Here is an 11,440-nt window from a genome sequence, read left to right as displayed (position 1 = left end):
ATTAAAACAAAAGGCTGTGGGACCAAACCGTTTTTTTTATCCTGTTCGCGCAAAAGGAACAATTACCCGGCCGTGGAAGCTGGCTAAATACGGTACGTAATCTAGACAGGGGGTTCGTCCTCGCTGTGAGGCGCGAGTTGGTACGACTCGTCTTGGAGCCGAGTGTACTCGTGCTCCTTGTCGTCGGAATGTAGTGCTGTTGGGGTGTAGCTGTTGGAGCTGGTGACTGCTGGGAACAGCCGTCTGTATGACCACCAGGCGATAAGCGACCCAAGAATTGAGCCGAGAATGACGTCCACAAAGTGGTGGCGGTAGTCCTGTGTTCTGGACATGGCCACGTAAGAGGCGTACAGTGCGGGGAGCAACGACACTATGGCTCTCCATGCTCCCACGTCGCTTTTGGTGGCTGTCAGCTGGCCCAATAGCCACAGAGTAGCGTAGCCGAGCCCGGAGAAACTCATGCTCGAATGACCAGAGGGAGTCGTGCGGAACCCGTCCAGTAGTCTGCCTTTGTTTGTGGTTGTGCAGATTTCTGATGCGTAATAAAGAGTATCTTTGAGAGCGGCCGGGTCTGGCTGGCACCGTGCAAGGAAGTCTGGTCGGCACCGACCGATCCAGTTTTTGAATACGTCGGTAATGAAAACACAGGTTCCCAGGGACACGTACTGTCCAATCAGACTCACATACAAAACATAGAGCTTGTGGTGTCTTGGGGTGAGCAGGAGCACTCCTGTGAAAATGATCAGGGTAGGCACAATTGTCACAATATTCAGCAACGCTGGGCCGCTCACACGCTCAACTTCTGCAAACGGATGGCTGATTGTAAGGTCATTGATAGTGAACTGTCTTTGGTACGGTTCAATTCTCTCAAAGACGGCTCCATCCAGGAAAATGATCAACAATACATACAACGCATCAGAAATACGCCAATGCACCAATAATGAGTGGAACGGAAGCTTGGAGAGCCCAAAATGGTCTCTGTCCAAACTCAAACTGTAAAGAGACATGGGGACAGAATTAATTTAAGTTAGATTTCCATATATGCCAACATAAAACACGGGTCATTACGCCATAGCTCATTCTTTGCCCTTTTCAAAGTTATCGAATAACTCCTTGTTATGGAGCAGGAGATCGAGTGTGAACAGGTGGCCACCGTTCAGGCGCAGCGTGATGGCCAAGTCGTTAATGAACCGGTCAAAGGCCACCACGGCAAGACGGTTTGTGTTTCCCAGCACTTCCGAGTCCGCTATCGGCCGGGTGTCATGCGAGCCAAACTCGGGTCTCATCTTGCTTAGCTCCATAAATAACTCGCTCACTGATGGGAACTCGCCAAATGGCTTGGCCAGCCGCTCTCTATACTGCTTCAACTCGTCGTAATGTTTCTCTATGAATTGTGAATCGTCAGGGAGCTGCTTGTATTCTGATCCTTGTAGCATGTTGTTGTTCTGGAGGTTGCTGAAGTAGCGGGCTGCGTCAATGGCCGGGTTGACGGGCGAGAGATCCTTGTTGGGCAAGGTGTTGGAGTTCATATTCTGGAAAATCGAGTTTGCAATAACCCGTGCACCCTTTGACGTGGTGTCCACCTTGGCCAGACACCGACGACAGCTCGAAATACGGCGAATCAACATGGTGCAGTTGTCCGTACCCCAGATTTACAGTTTAAACTTTATTTCGCAATAACTTATCGGATGCTATAATCTTTTCTATCTAATGGGGAACACCTCACACCTCGTCTAGTTTCATGGACTCCAAATCGACAGAGGTTGTATGGATGAGTTTGGAGTTGCGTCTGGAGGGGGGCAGGAACGGCGACATGGGCAGGATACGCCGCTTGGAGCTGGGCGGCGGGGTGTCGTCCTGGCGTCTTTTCAGGCGAGAAGCCGTGTCTGACGCGGTGGAGGTCACGGAGCTGGATCTGGAGCGGGTGCGATGCAAAGGTTTTTTATTCCACGCCTCGTTCGCCTTGTTGATGAGCTCGAACTTCTTGAGGTTGTCCATGTTGAGGCTCGAAGGCTGTGTAAGGGTGGCAGTGGCAATTTTGGACGACAATATGCGCGACTCGTCCTTTAGTGCAGAGGTTATTATCAGCTCGTGCTGAATTTCAGTGTCCAGCGGAGACACCTCATTTTCCAGATCTGTCACAACTCTGCGGAACGACTTGGCTTTGGGGATCAGTTTGCGCTTGGAAATGAACTTCTTGAACACCACGTGGCGGTCGTCGGTTGCAGACAGGTCCAGATGGTCTTCTGGAGGAACCTTGAGACTGTTTGTGTCTGGGGCTGGGGTGGCATTGGGTGAGGGAGGGACAGACTGCGCGTCCAGACTGAACAGTTCCTGCATGCTGGGTCTTTTGGATGTCGAGTTGAACGAGTTGTTTCTGCTCAGCATCTCTGACGACGCAGAAAGTACTCGTCTGGGGATTGCAGGCCGGCCTGAGCTGTCAATGTCTGTATCTACGGAGGAGTCGTCAGAATCGGATTCTGTTGCCATTCCTGCACCAGACAGAACGAGGGAGTCTGTGCGGGATTTTCGGAGAGCAACAGACCGTATTCGGCGGTTTTTCTGTGCGTCGGTTCGCCAGTTCTGCAGAGGCATGATAAGTCAAACTATCTCGCTTTGATAAAAGAAAAAAAAAGTCAGCTATTCTCCGCGAACTGACATAACTATAACCTAAATTTTTCGTCCCTCCACTTCTGAAGACAATGTTTGCTACATCTAGTTTGTTACGTACTGTTTCCAGACAATTTTCCACTTCCGCCACTACGATGTCTATCAAGGCCAAAGTCCTAGTGTATGCCCAGCACGGCCAGCCGGAGTCCGTGCTCAAGTGTATTTCTCATGAGTTGCCATCTTCTCCACAAGGATCAGATGTCCTAGTGCAAACAATTGCCAGTCCAGTCAACCCTTCTGACATCAATCAGATCCAGGGAGTGTATCCCTCGAAACCGGACAAAACCACTGCGTTTGGAACGTCAGAACCGGTTGCCCCTTGCGGAAACGAGGGTCTATTTAAAGTGCTTGCTGTTGGAAACAAGGTCACCTCCCTGAAGGCCGGCGACTGGTGTATTCCAAGCAATGTCAACTTTGGAACATGGAGATCGCATGCCTTGACCGACGAATCGTCCTTGCTCAAAATTAGCAAGACAATCACCGAGGAACAGGCTGCCACCATCTCCGTTAACCCATCCAGTGCTTACCAGATGCTCACCATGTTCGAAGACCTGAAACCGGGCGACTGGTTCATCCAGAACGGGGGAAACTCCCAGGTTGGCCGTGCTGCCATCCAGATCGGCAAGAAACTCGGCCTGCAGTCGATTTCCATCGTCAGAAATAGAGACAACTTACAGGAACTCGTTGACGAATTGACCGCGCTGGGTGCTACAAAGGTTATCACCGAGGAGGACAACGCGTCCAGAGAGTTTGGCAAGACCATCGCCGAATGGACAAAGGGTTCTCCAATCAAACTTGCATTGAACTGTGTTGGTGGAGAAAACTGCTCCAACATGGCCAGAAAGCTCGGCAAAGACGCTACGTTGGTCTCTTACGGTGCCATGTCGATGAAACCGGTCATGATTCCTACCCAGCTGTTCATTTTCAAGAACCTCACTGCCAAGGGATTCTGGATCACGGCAAACGTCACCAGAGTGCCTGGCTCTAAAGAAAACACTTTGAAAGCTGTGCAGAAAATGATGGAGGACGGCGACCTTGTGGACGTGAAGGTGACCCATGTGCCGGTTTCTGCAGATGGCTCCGAAGAAGAGGTGTTCAAGGCGTTCGAAACGGCCCTGACCAACTCCAAACAGGGCAAGCAGCTTGTCCGGTTCACGTGATGACGTAAGCCGTATGGAAGTTGAAGGAAGGAACAAATAAAAATGAAATAATTTTAAAGGATTTTTCTAGTTGGTAAACATTACTAAGCAGATACCAGGATGTCTCTAGCTAACGAGGCCCTCAAAGCATACCGTGGTGCTCTGCGCGCTACGTCGATTGCATTTCAAGGCGATCTTGCCACTCTCCAGGCTGCCCGCGCCCAAATCCGGTCAAAAATGGTCTTGAATGTGGATCCTGACATGCCAGAGAAGAGCGTTGAGGACAGAATCAAGCACCTGGACCAGGTTTCTCTGTTCCTGCGTCGCAACATCGTTCAGGGCAAGAAAGAGGAGGAGGACGACAAGTACTTCCTGAACATCCACAATGACACAGAGCTTGGTGACAACGACGACATCAAGAAGAAGAAGAGAAGTACTTTTGGCGGCCAGATGGCAGCTGGCGGAGGCTGCTGCGGTGGCGGAGAGATCAAGATGAGCGAGAGACGGTCTTGAGCGATAGCAGGGTTAAATAGACGAAATAGGCAATATATTGCGAGTTACGGAATATCCACTAGGTGTAGGTGCAAGCTACACACCTCTCCGGATCAGCACCCCGGTTTACAAGACCGCATACGGTAGCCCGGACTCCATGTTAGGAATGACGATTCCGAGGCGAGTTTAATGTAGCAATGTTGTTCCTCGGATGACTTGCTTTGCCACAGAACTCGAGAGAATTTTTTTGTGGCTGGTGTCGGGTGCGTGAAAATTTTGTAGATTAGAAATTACTAATTAGAATTCAAGACAAGCGGAAACTATTTTGCATTTCTATATAACATCGGGAAATCCCCCTTTTTCGCACAAGTTTCGCTTTTCACGATGTCTGAAGTTCTTCTTTTGATCCATCCAACTGTGGTGACGACTCCACAGCTTGTGGAGCAAACAAAGAAACAGCTCATATTATCAAACCCCGAGGCAGACTTGGTCCAGCATGTCATAGATCGCGTGGCTCTTGGGCAACAAACGTTGGGATCCAAGCAGTACAAGTTGGTTTACTATCTTGCGCCTGCCGAGGCCGCTCAGAATAAGTTCAATGGTGCTCTGATTGGACAATTGTACGATTCTCTTGTTGAGGGAGGCAAGTTCACCGGTCTGATACCGGCGGACTCTGCTTTGGACGCGATTATGGCCGGTTTCACTATCAGCGAAGATGGCCAGACCTGGATCAAGCCGGACGCTACACAGACAGCTCCTGTTGCTGTGCCCTTGAAGTCGAGGAGCCAGAACAAGTTGCCGGCTAAAAAACTGCCAATGTTTAAGAAACTCGCCTCGCCACCGGTTTTAACCGATTCTTCTGAGGGTGACGAGGAGGAGAACGACGCGGCTCAGCAGAGCAAACTGAAGGAGACCAAGCTCGTGTTCTTCGACGACTCGGACTCGGACAACGACGCCAACGATACATACATAGATGACAACGAGCTGCTCAAGACGTCGGACCTGAAACTGACCGAACCGCTGGTGACCCCAGTGCAGTGCACGACCACCGGAAAGAAGAGACGTCGGGCATGCAAGGACTGCACGTGTGGATTGAAGGAGAAAGAGGAGGCAGAGGAGAGAGCACAGCGGTCGGTGCAGGACACCATCTTGGGCAACATGGCCCGCTCGGCTACGGACGAGGCCATCAAAATTGAGGAGAGAATACGGGCCAAGCGCGAGGACGCAAGACGCAAGCTGGGCGAGAAGATCAAGTTCTCGGAAACGGACATGACGGAGATCGATTTCACCATCGAAGGAAAAACAGGTGGTTGCAACTCGTGTGCGCTCGGAGACGCGTTCCGCTGTGACGGGTGTCCGTACCTGGGGCTGCCCGCATTCAAGCCGGGCCAGATGATCACGCTGGACGCTTTTGGCGAGGACATTTAATTATTTATTGGTTTGAGGATTACAAAATATTCGTTAGGTGATATTAATTAGCGTTAAAACGGGGTTGTATCGAGCTCGTCGTTTACGAAGCTTCCTGGTCTCATTGAGTCGAGCAGGCGCACAATCTCCAAGTAGTTGACTTTTGGTCTTTCTGCGATGACTGGAGAGTGCTCCACGTGTGGCTTTATAACGGGCGGTGGCCAGTTGAACTTGCTGCACATTTCAGCGAGGTTTCGCTGGCCAAGATAAGTGCTGTTGGCTGGATGCAACGACTGCAACTCCAGCAGTTTTCTGTAGAACACGGCAGCGGTTTCTGTGTCTCCGAGTCTGACCAGCTGGTGGATAAAAGTGTAGTAGACTCTATTATTGAGCGAGACGACTTTGGCGAGCTGCTTGGCCAGCGAAATGGCGCGGGCAAGATCGAGCGGCGCCAGTCTCACTAGCAGGTTGTTGACTCCCGTCGAGTGCACGCGCGAAGCTTTAGCAAACCCGTTGTGGTCACAGAACAGCTGCAAGAATCGGGCAGCAAAACGAGGCAGTTGTAGCACGTTAACAACATAGCCCAGAAACGTTTCAAGCACCGCGGTCGACGCAAACGCGTCGGTGTGCAAGTCTGTTTGTGAAAGCGCAAGGTACTTTTCGAAAAGCAGCCGTGTCTTGATTTTCCCCGGCCGACGGCCATACAAGTACGAATGGTATGCAAAGGCGAGCATGTCCAGGGACACGGGGAACAAGGGGTCAACAAGCTCTTCGCGGATGTTGGGTCTGAGCAGCTGTTTCTCCGGGCTAAACACCGGTTGCACACGGTAATTGTACACCATATTGAGCAAACCACTGGTTTCCAGGAAACGGTAGCTGAACGGATACATCGTGGTCAAATAGCCCAGAACAACGACGGGGTCGACGCCAGGCGTGTGACTGAGACATTTCAAAAAATACTTGTTGATTAGGCTGATGGTGGTTGCGCTGATTTGCACGTTGGGTATGTCAAAATACCGGTTCATAATCTTGAGGCCCTTCTCGAGGTCTTTTTCCACGAGAAAGTAGTATCTGAGGATTAGATCGATACTGGAGTGGATATTTTCGCGGGTGAGCTCGGGCTGACGACCGTGCTGCAACAACAGGTCGTTAAACAGACGGTAGTACGTGTTCAAGTTCGGTGAGTCCTGGCAAAGTGTCTGTTTGTATAGATCGAGGTAATGCAGAGCCTCGGTCGAGTATGTCTTTTCTGTGAGTCTTTTGATCGTGGCAACACGCATGTCGTCCGAGTACTGCGAAATGAACGGGTTCGAGTCATACGGCCGCGATTTTAGCAGGAAAATGGCCTTTTCCCGGGCTGTTCCTGAAGACAGTCGGGTGATCACCTGGGACATGCCCGACCCGGTCTCAAACCGCTGGCCAGAGCTTAATAGCCGCTCAAACAGGTCGCCATACTCACTCGAGTCAACAGCACGTGATAGCCGTCGCACAGTGGCCGGGGTCAATGTCTCGTTTGGATGCTCTTTGAACCAACTAACAAGCCGTGCAGATCCAACACCACGTTCGATTCCCCGGGCAAGTTTGTAGTCCAAACGAAACGGACCAACTGGCAAACTCGGCTCTTCAGCACCACTAAACATTTCAACGTCCCGGAAATAGTGCAGCCGTCGCCAACCTGCCAGAACCCGCTGGTGGTTGTTCATTGTTGAATAGAGAAAATATCGGCCTTGTTTTTTTGAAAAATAGACCCGGGCCGATCGACGCGTGGAAAATCTGCGTCGACCCCGACTCGGACAAAATTGTGCATCTACGTCCCCGGAAGCCGAGTAATATTGCGCTGCAGCCAATCATTTTCGTGTATTTCCTAATAGCGCTCCTCTGGGGAACTTTTGCTAGCTAAACAGATTACGTCAGCGTTGCCATTTGGAGCGAATTTTGTGGGCTATATAAAAGAAGAAGGTTATAAAAAACAAATTAATCTTCGGCACACTCAACAAAGTCAACGTGTGTGTCACTTACCCCTGCTGAACCCATCATGCTTAGATCTGCCGCCAGACATGGTCTCCGGGCCCGTGTGAGGGCCATGATGCCCGCCAGAACGTTGGCCACTGGCTTTGACAGCTTTCTCCAGACAAACAACGCCAACTACATCGACGAGATGTACGAGGCATGGACCCACGACCCAAAGAGTGTCCACGTGTCGTGGGACGCATACTTCCGCAACATGAACGGCAACAAGCCGGCATCGAGCGCCTACATTGCTCCGCCAACCTTGATTCCGCAACCAGAAGGAGGCATCCCAAATTTGGTTCCATCTGGATCCGGAAATGTGAGCGAGGGCATTCTGGTCCATTTGAAGGCCCAGTTGCTTGTGAGAGCGTACCAGGTGCGTGGCCATCAGAAGGCCCACATTGATCCTTTGGGCATCTCGTTCGGCGACGATAAGAACACCCCTAAACCTAAAGAGCTGACTCCAGAATACTACGGGTTTACGGAAGCCGACCTTGAGAAGGAGATCACTCTTGGTCCAGGTATCTTGCCACATTTCATTGAGCAGGGAACAACCACCATGAAATTGAAAGACGTGATTGCTACCTGCGAGAAAATCTACTGCTCCTCTTATGGTGTCGAATACGTCCACATTCCATCCAGACAAAAATGTGACTGGCTCAGAGCCAGAACCGAGATCCCTACCCCATTCAAGTTCACTCCTGACCAAAAGAGACAGATCCTGGATCGTCTGATGTGGGCTTGTGAGTTCGAGAACTTCCTGTCCACCAAGTTCCCAAACGATAAGAGATTTGGTATGGAGGGTGCCGAGTCGGTGGTGCCTGGTTTGAAGGCTTTGATAGATACTGCCGTGAACCTTGGTGTTGAGGACGTTGTCATTGGTATGCCCCACAGAGGAAGACTGAACATGTTGGCCAATGTTGTGCGTAAGCCAACTGAAGCAATTTTCTCTGAATTTACCGGATCGAAGGAATTTGACGAAGGTTCCGGTGACGTGAAGTACCACTTGGGTATGAACTACGTCAGACCAACCACATCAGGAAAGACTGTGAACCTGTCGATTGTTGCTAACCCATCGCACTTGGAGGCCGAGGACCCAGTTGTTCTCGGAAGAACCAGAGCAATCCAGCACTACAAGAACGATGTCGGCGAGTTTAAGAAGGCAATTGGTGTTCTTTTGCATGGAGACGCCGCCTTCGCTGGTCAGGGTGTTGTTTACGAGACCATGGGATTCACCGCTCTTCCGGCCTACGCTACAGGAGGTACCATCCACGTGATTGTGAATAACCAGATCGGTTTCACCACCGACCCTAGATTTGCTAGATCCACGCCATATCCTTCTGACATTGCCAAGGCTATCAATGCTCCAATTTTCCACGTGAATGCTGACGATGTCGAAGCTGTTGTGTTTATGTTCAACTTGGCTGCCGAATGGAGAGCCACCTTCAATTCTGACGTTATTTTAGATGTTGTTGGATACAGAAAACACGGTCACAATGAGACCGATCAGCCTTCCTTCACACAACCTTTGATGTACGAGAGAATCTCCCACAAGAAGCAAGTTCTGGACATGTACATTGATAAGTTGCTGAAGGAGGGAACTTTCACCGAAGAGGACATCAACGAGCACAAACAATGGGTGTGGAACACGTTGGAGGACTCTTTCGGCAAGTCGAAGGATTACAAGCCAGATTCGAGAGAGTGGCTAACTACTCCATGGGAAGGTTTCAAGTCGCCAAAGGAATTGGCTACCGAGATCTTGCCCCACTTGCCAACCGCTATTCCTGAGGACCAGGCTAAGTACATTGGTGAGAAGATCTCTACTGTTCCTAAGGACTTCCATTTGCACAGAAACCTCAAGAGAATCTTGGGTGCTAGATTGAAGTCTATTGAGAACTCCGAGGGAATCGACTGGGCCACCGGTGAGGCCTTGGCCTACGGTTCGTTGGTCATGGAGGGCTACCACGTGAGAGTCTCTGGACAGGATGTGGAGAGAGGTACTTTCTCTCAAAGACATGCTGTTTTGCACGACCAGAAAAACGAAGACACATACATCCCATTGAAGCACTTGGACCAGAACCAAGGAGATTTCGTGATCAGCAATTCCTCGCTTTCTGAGTACGGTGTGATGGGATTTGAGTACGGATACTCTTTGACCTCGCCAGACGCTCTTGTTGTCTGGGAAGCCCAGTTCGGTGACTTTGCCAATACTGCGCAGGTCATTATTGACCAGTTCATTGCTGCTGGTGAGTCCAAGTGGAAGCAGAGATCGGGAATTGTTCTGTCGTTGCCTCACGGTTACGACGGACAAGGTCCAGAGCACTCTTCCGGAAGAATAGAGAGATACTTGCAGCTGTGTAATGAGGACCCACGGTTCTTCCCTACTCAGGAGAAGCTCGACAGACAGCACCAGGACTGCAACATCCAGATTGCGTACCCATCGACTCCAGCTTCGTTGTTCCACTTGATCAGAAGACAGATGCACCGTCAGTTCAGAAAGCCATTGGTGATGTTTTTCTCCAAGAGTTTGTTGAGACACCCATTGGCCAGATCGAGCATCTCTGAGTTCACGGGCGAGTCGCACTTCCAGTGGCTGATCGAGGACGTGGAGCTTGGAAAGTCCATCAACGAGAAAGCTGGCATCAAGAGAGTTGTTTTGTGCACGGGCCAGGTGTACACTGCCTTGCACAAGAGAAGACAACAGCTAGAAGATAAAGAGACTGCTTTCATCAAGATCGAGCAACTGCACCCATTCCCATTCGCACAGCTGAGAGACTCGCTGAAGTCGTTCCCTGCATTGGAGGACCTTGTGTGGTGTCAGGAGGAGCCTTTCAACATGGGAGCCTACTCTTACGTGACTCCTAGGGTGGAGACAGTTTTGAAAGAGGACGGTTTGGAGAAGCTGCAACTGAGATACGCTGGAAGAGACCCATCTGCGTCTGTTGCTGCTGGATCCAAGTCCATGCACATGGCCGAGGAAGATGCGTTCCTGAAGCAGGTGTTTAACAACTAAGTATGAATGTTATAAGAAACGTCGAATTCTATTAGAGCACCGCCAGTAGCACCAAAATAACCACGAGCACGGCAATGAGCACGGCAATGCAGCAGTTGCCGCCGCGCTGGTTGGTTTCCAAAAACCGGTTGATCTTCTTGATGCCGTTGTTGACGAGCTTGAAGTTGAGTCTGTCTATGTTGTGTTCCACGTCGTCCAGAAGCTCCTGGTGGTGGTCAAGCTCTGTTCCTATCGTGAGGGCCTGCTGGTGCAGAGTCTGGATCGACCGCGTGAGGTCGTGCGAGATGATGTCGTCCTGTTCCTGTAGAAGTTGCTGTGTGTACTGCTGGTCAATCGCAGGCGGGTCCTGGAACGGGTTGTCTGAGTAGTGTCCGGGGAGGTTTACCTGTTGGAGCACCTTGTTGAAGTCGACTTTGAGGGTATCGAGCTTGCTTTTGCGGGCCTGGACCTCTGAGTCGTCGATGTGCGAGAACGTGTCATTGCCGTTGCCTGCCCTTGCGCGGTTCTTCGATTGCTGAATGACCTCCAGGGCGTTGTCGAGGTCGTTGATAATTTCGATGAGGTCGATTTTGATGTTGTTGAAGTCGATCGAGTTGGGCGACGTCGACCGCAGCCGGCCGAGCTCCGAGATGCCCTCTTTGTAGACGTCTTCGAACGGGTCCATTGGGAGAAGAGAAACAAACAAGACAAGATGTATATTTTTTTTAAA

General features: G+C 50.8%; 10 protein-coding genes across 10 annotated transcripts; 5 read left to right on the top strand and 5 right to left on the bottom strand.

Moving 5' to 3' along the window:
- Nucleotides 1-101: 101 nt before the first annotated feature.
- On the bottom strand, nucleotides 102-1,007 carry OGAPHI_001399 (uncharacterized protein; the record flags this gene model as incomplete). The annotated part of the gene is made up of 1 exon (XM_046202157.1): nucleotides 102-1,007. The coding sequence occupies one exon, from the start codon at nucleotides 1,005-1,007 to the stop codon at nucleotides 102-104; it is 906 nt and encodes a 301-aa protein (XP_046063541.1).
- A 69-nt stretch (nucleotides 1,008-1,076) lies between these two features.
- OGAPHI_001398 (uncharacterized protein) lies at nucleotides 1,077-1,628 on the bottom strand (the record flags this gene model as incomplete). The annotated part of the gene is made up of 1 exon (XM_046202156.1): nucleotides 1,077-1,628. One exon carries the CDS (start codon nucleotides 1,626-1,628, stop codon nucleotides 1,077-1,079), a length of 552 nt encoding a protein of 183 aa, XP_046063540.1.
- A 94-nt stretch (nucleotides 1,629-1,722) lies between these two features.
- On the bottom strand, nucleotides 1,723-2,595 carry OGAPHI_001397 (uncharacterized protein; the record flags this gene model as incomplete). Its single annotated transcript, XM_046202153.1, has 1 exon — nucleotides 1,723-2,595. One exon carries the CDS (start codon nucleotides 2,593-2,595, stop codon nucleotides 1,723-1,725), a length of 873 nt encoding a protein of 290 aa, XP_046063539.1.
- Nucleotides 2,189-2,620, top strand: OGAPHI_001396 (uncharacterized protein; the record flags this gene model as incomplete). Its single annotated transcript, XM_046202152.1, has 1 exon — nucleotides 2,189-2,620. The coding sequence occupies one exon, from the start codon at nucleotides 2,189-2,191 to the stop codon at nucleotides 2,618-2,620; it is 432 nt and encodes a 143-aa protein (XP_046063538.1).
- Nucleotides 2,621-2,702: 82 nt separating this feature from the next.
- OGAPHI_001395 (uncharacterized protein) lies at nucleotides 2,703-3,830 on the top strand (the record flags this gene model as incomplete). The annotated part of the gene is made up of 1 exon (XM_046202151.1): nucleotides 2,703-3,830. The coding sequence occupies one exon, from the start codon at nucleotides 2,703-2,705 to the stop codon at nucleotides 3,828-3,830; it is 1,128 nt and encodes a 375-aa protein (XP_046063537.1).
- Nucleotides 3,831-3,929: 99 nt separating this feature from the next.
- Nucleotides 3,930-4,322, top strand: OGAPHI_001394 (uncharacterized protein; the record flags this gene model as incomplete). The annotated part of the gene is made up of 1 exon (XM_046202150.1): nucleotides 3,930-4,322. The coding sequence occupies one exon, from the start codon at nucleotides 3,930-3,932 to the stop codon at nucleotides 4,320-4,322; it is 393 nt and encodes a 130-aa protein (XP_046063536.1).
- A 363-nt stretch (nucleotides 4,323-4,685) lies between these two features.
- OGAPHI_001393 (uncharacterized protein) lies at nucleotides 4,686-5,729 on the top strand (the record flags this gene model as incomplete). Its single annotated transcript, XM_046202149.1, has 1 exon — nucleotides 4,686-5,729. One exon carries the CDS (start codon nucleotides 4,686-4,688, stop codon nucleotides 5,727-5,729), a length of 1,044 nt encoding a protein of 347 aa, XP_046063535.1.
- Nucleotides 5,730-5,782: 53 nt separating this feature from the next.
- Nucleotides 5,783-7,411, bottom strand: OGAPHI_001392 (uncharacterized protein; the record flags this gene model as incomplete). The annotated part of the gene is made up of 1 exon (XM_046202148.1): nucleotides 5,783-7,411. The coding sequence occupies one exon, from the start codon at nucleotides 7,409-7,411 to the stop codon at nucleotides 5,783-5,785; it is 1,629 nt and encodes a 542-aa protein (XP_046063534.1).
- A 308-nt stretch (nucleotides 7,412-7,719) lies between these two features.
- OGAPHI_001390 (uncharacterized protein) lies at nucleotides 7,720-11,395 on the bottom strand (the record flags this gene model as incomplete). The annotated part of the gene is made up of 5 exons (XM_046202146.1): nucleotides 7,720-8,619; nucleotides 8,773-9,142; nucleotides 9,403-9,647; nucleotides 9,772-10,422; nucleotides 10,793-11,395. The coding sequence occupies 5 exons, from the start codon at nucleotides 11,393-11,395 to the stop codon at nucleotides 7,720-7,722; spliced, it is 2,769 nt and encodes a 922-aa protein (XP_046063532.1).
- On the top strand, nucleotides 7,744-10,731 carry OGAPHI_001391 (uncharacterized protein; the record flags this gene model as incomplete). Its single annotated transcript, XM_046202147.1, has 1 exon — nucleotides 7,744-10,731. One exon carries the CDS (start codon nucleotides 7,744-7,746, stop codon nucleotides 10,729-10,731), a length of 2,988 nt encoding a protein of 995 aa, XP_046063533.1.
- Nucleotides 11,396-11,440: the final 45 nt, after the last annotated feature.

This window comes from Ogataea philodendri (assembly GCF_020536065.1).
Source record: "Ogataea philodendri strain CBS6075 chromosome Unknown scaffold11, whole genome shotgun sequence".
In the NCBI taxonomy this organism is placed as follows: Eukaryota; Fungi; Ascomycota; class Pichiomycetes; order Pichiales; family Pichiaceae; genus Ogataea; species Ogataea philodendri.
This window is presented reverse-complemented; position numbering and strand designations above follow the sequence as displayed.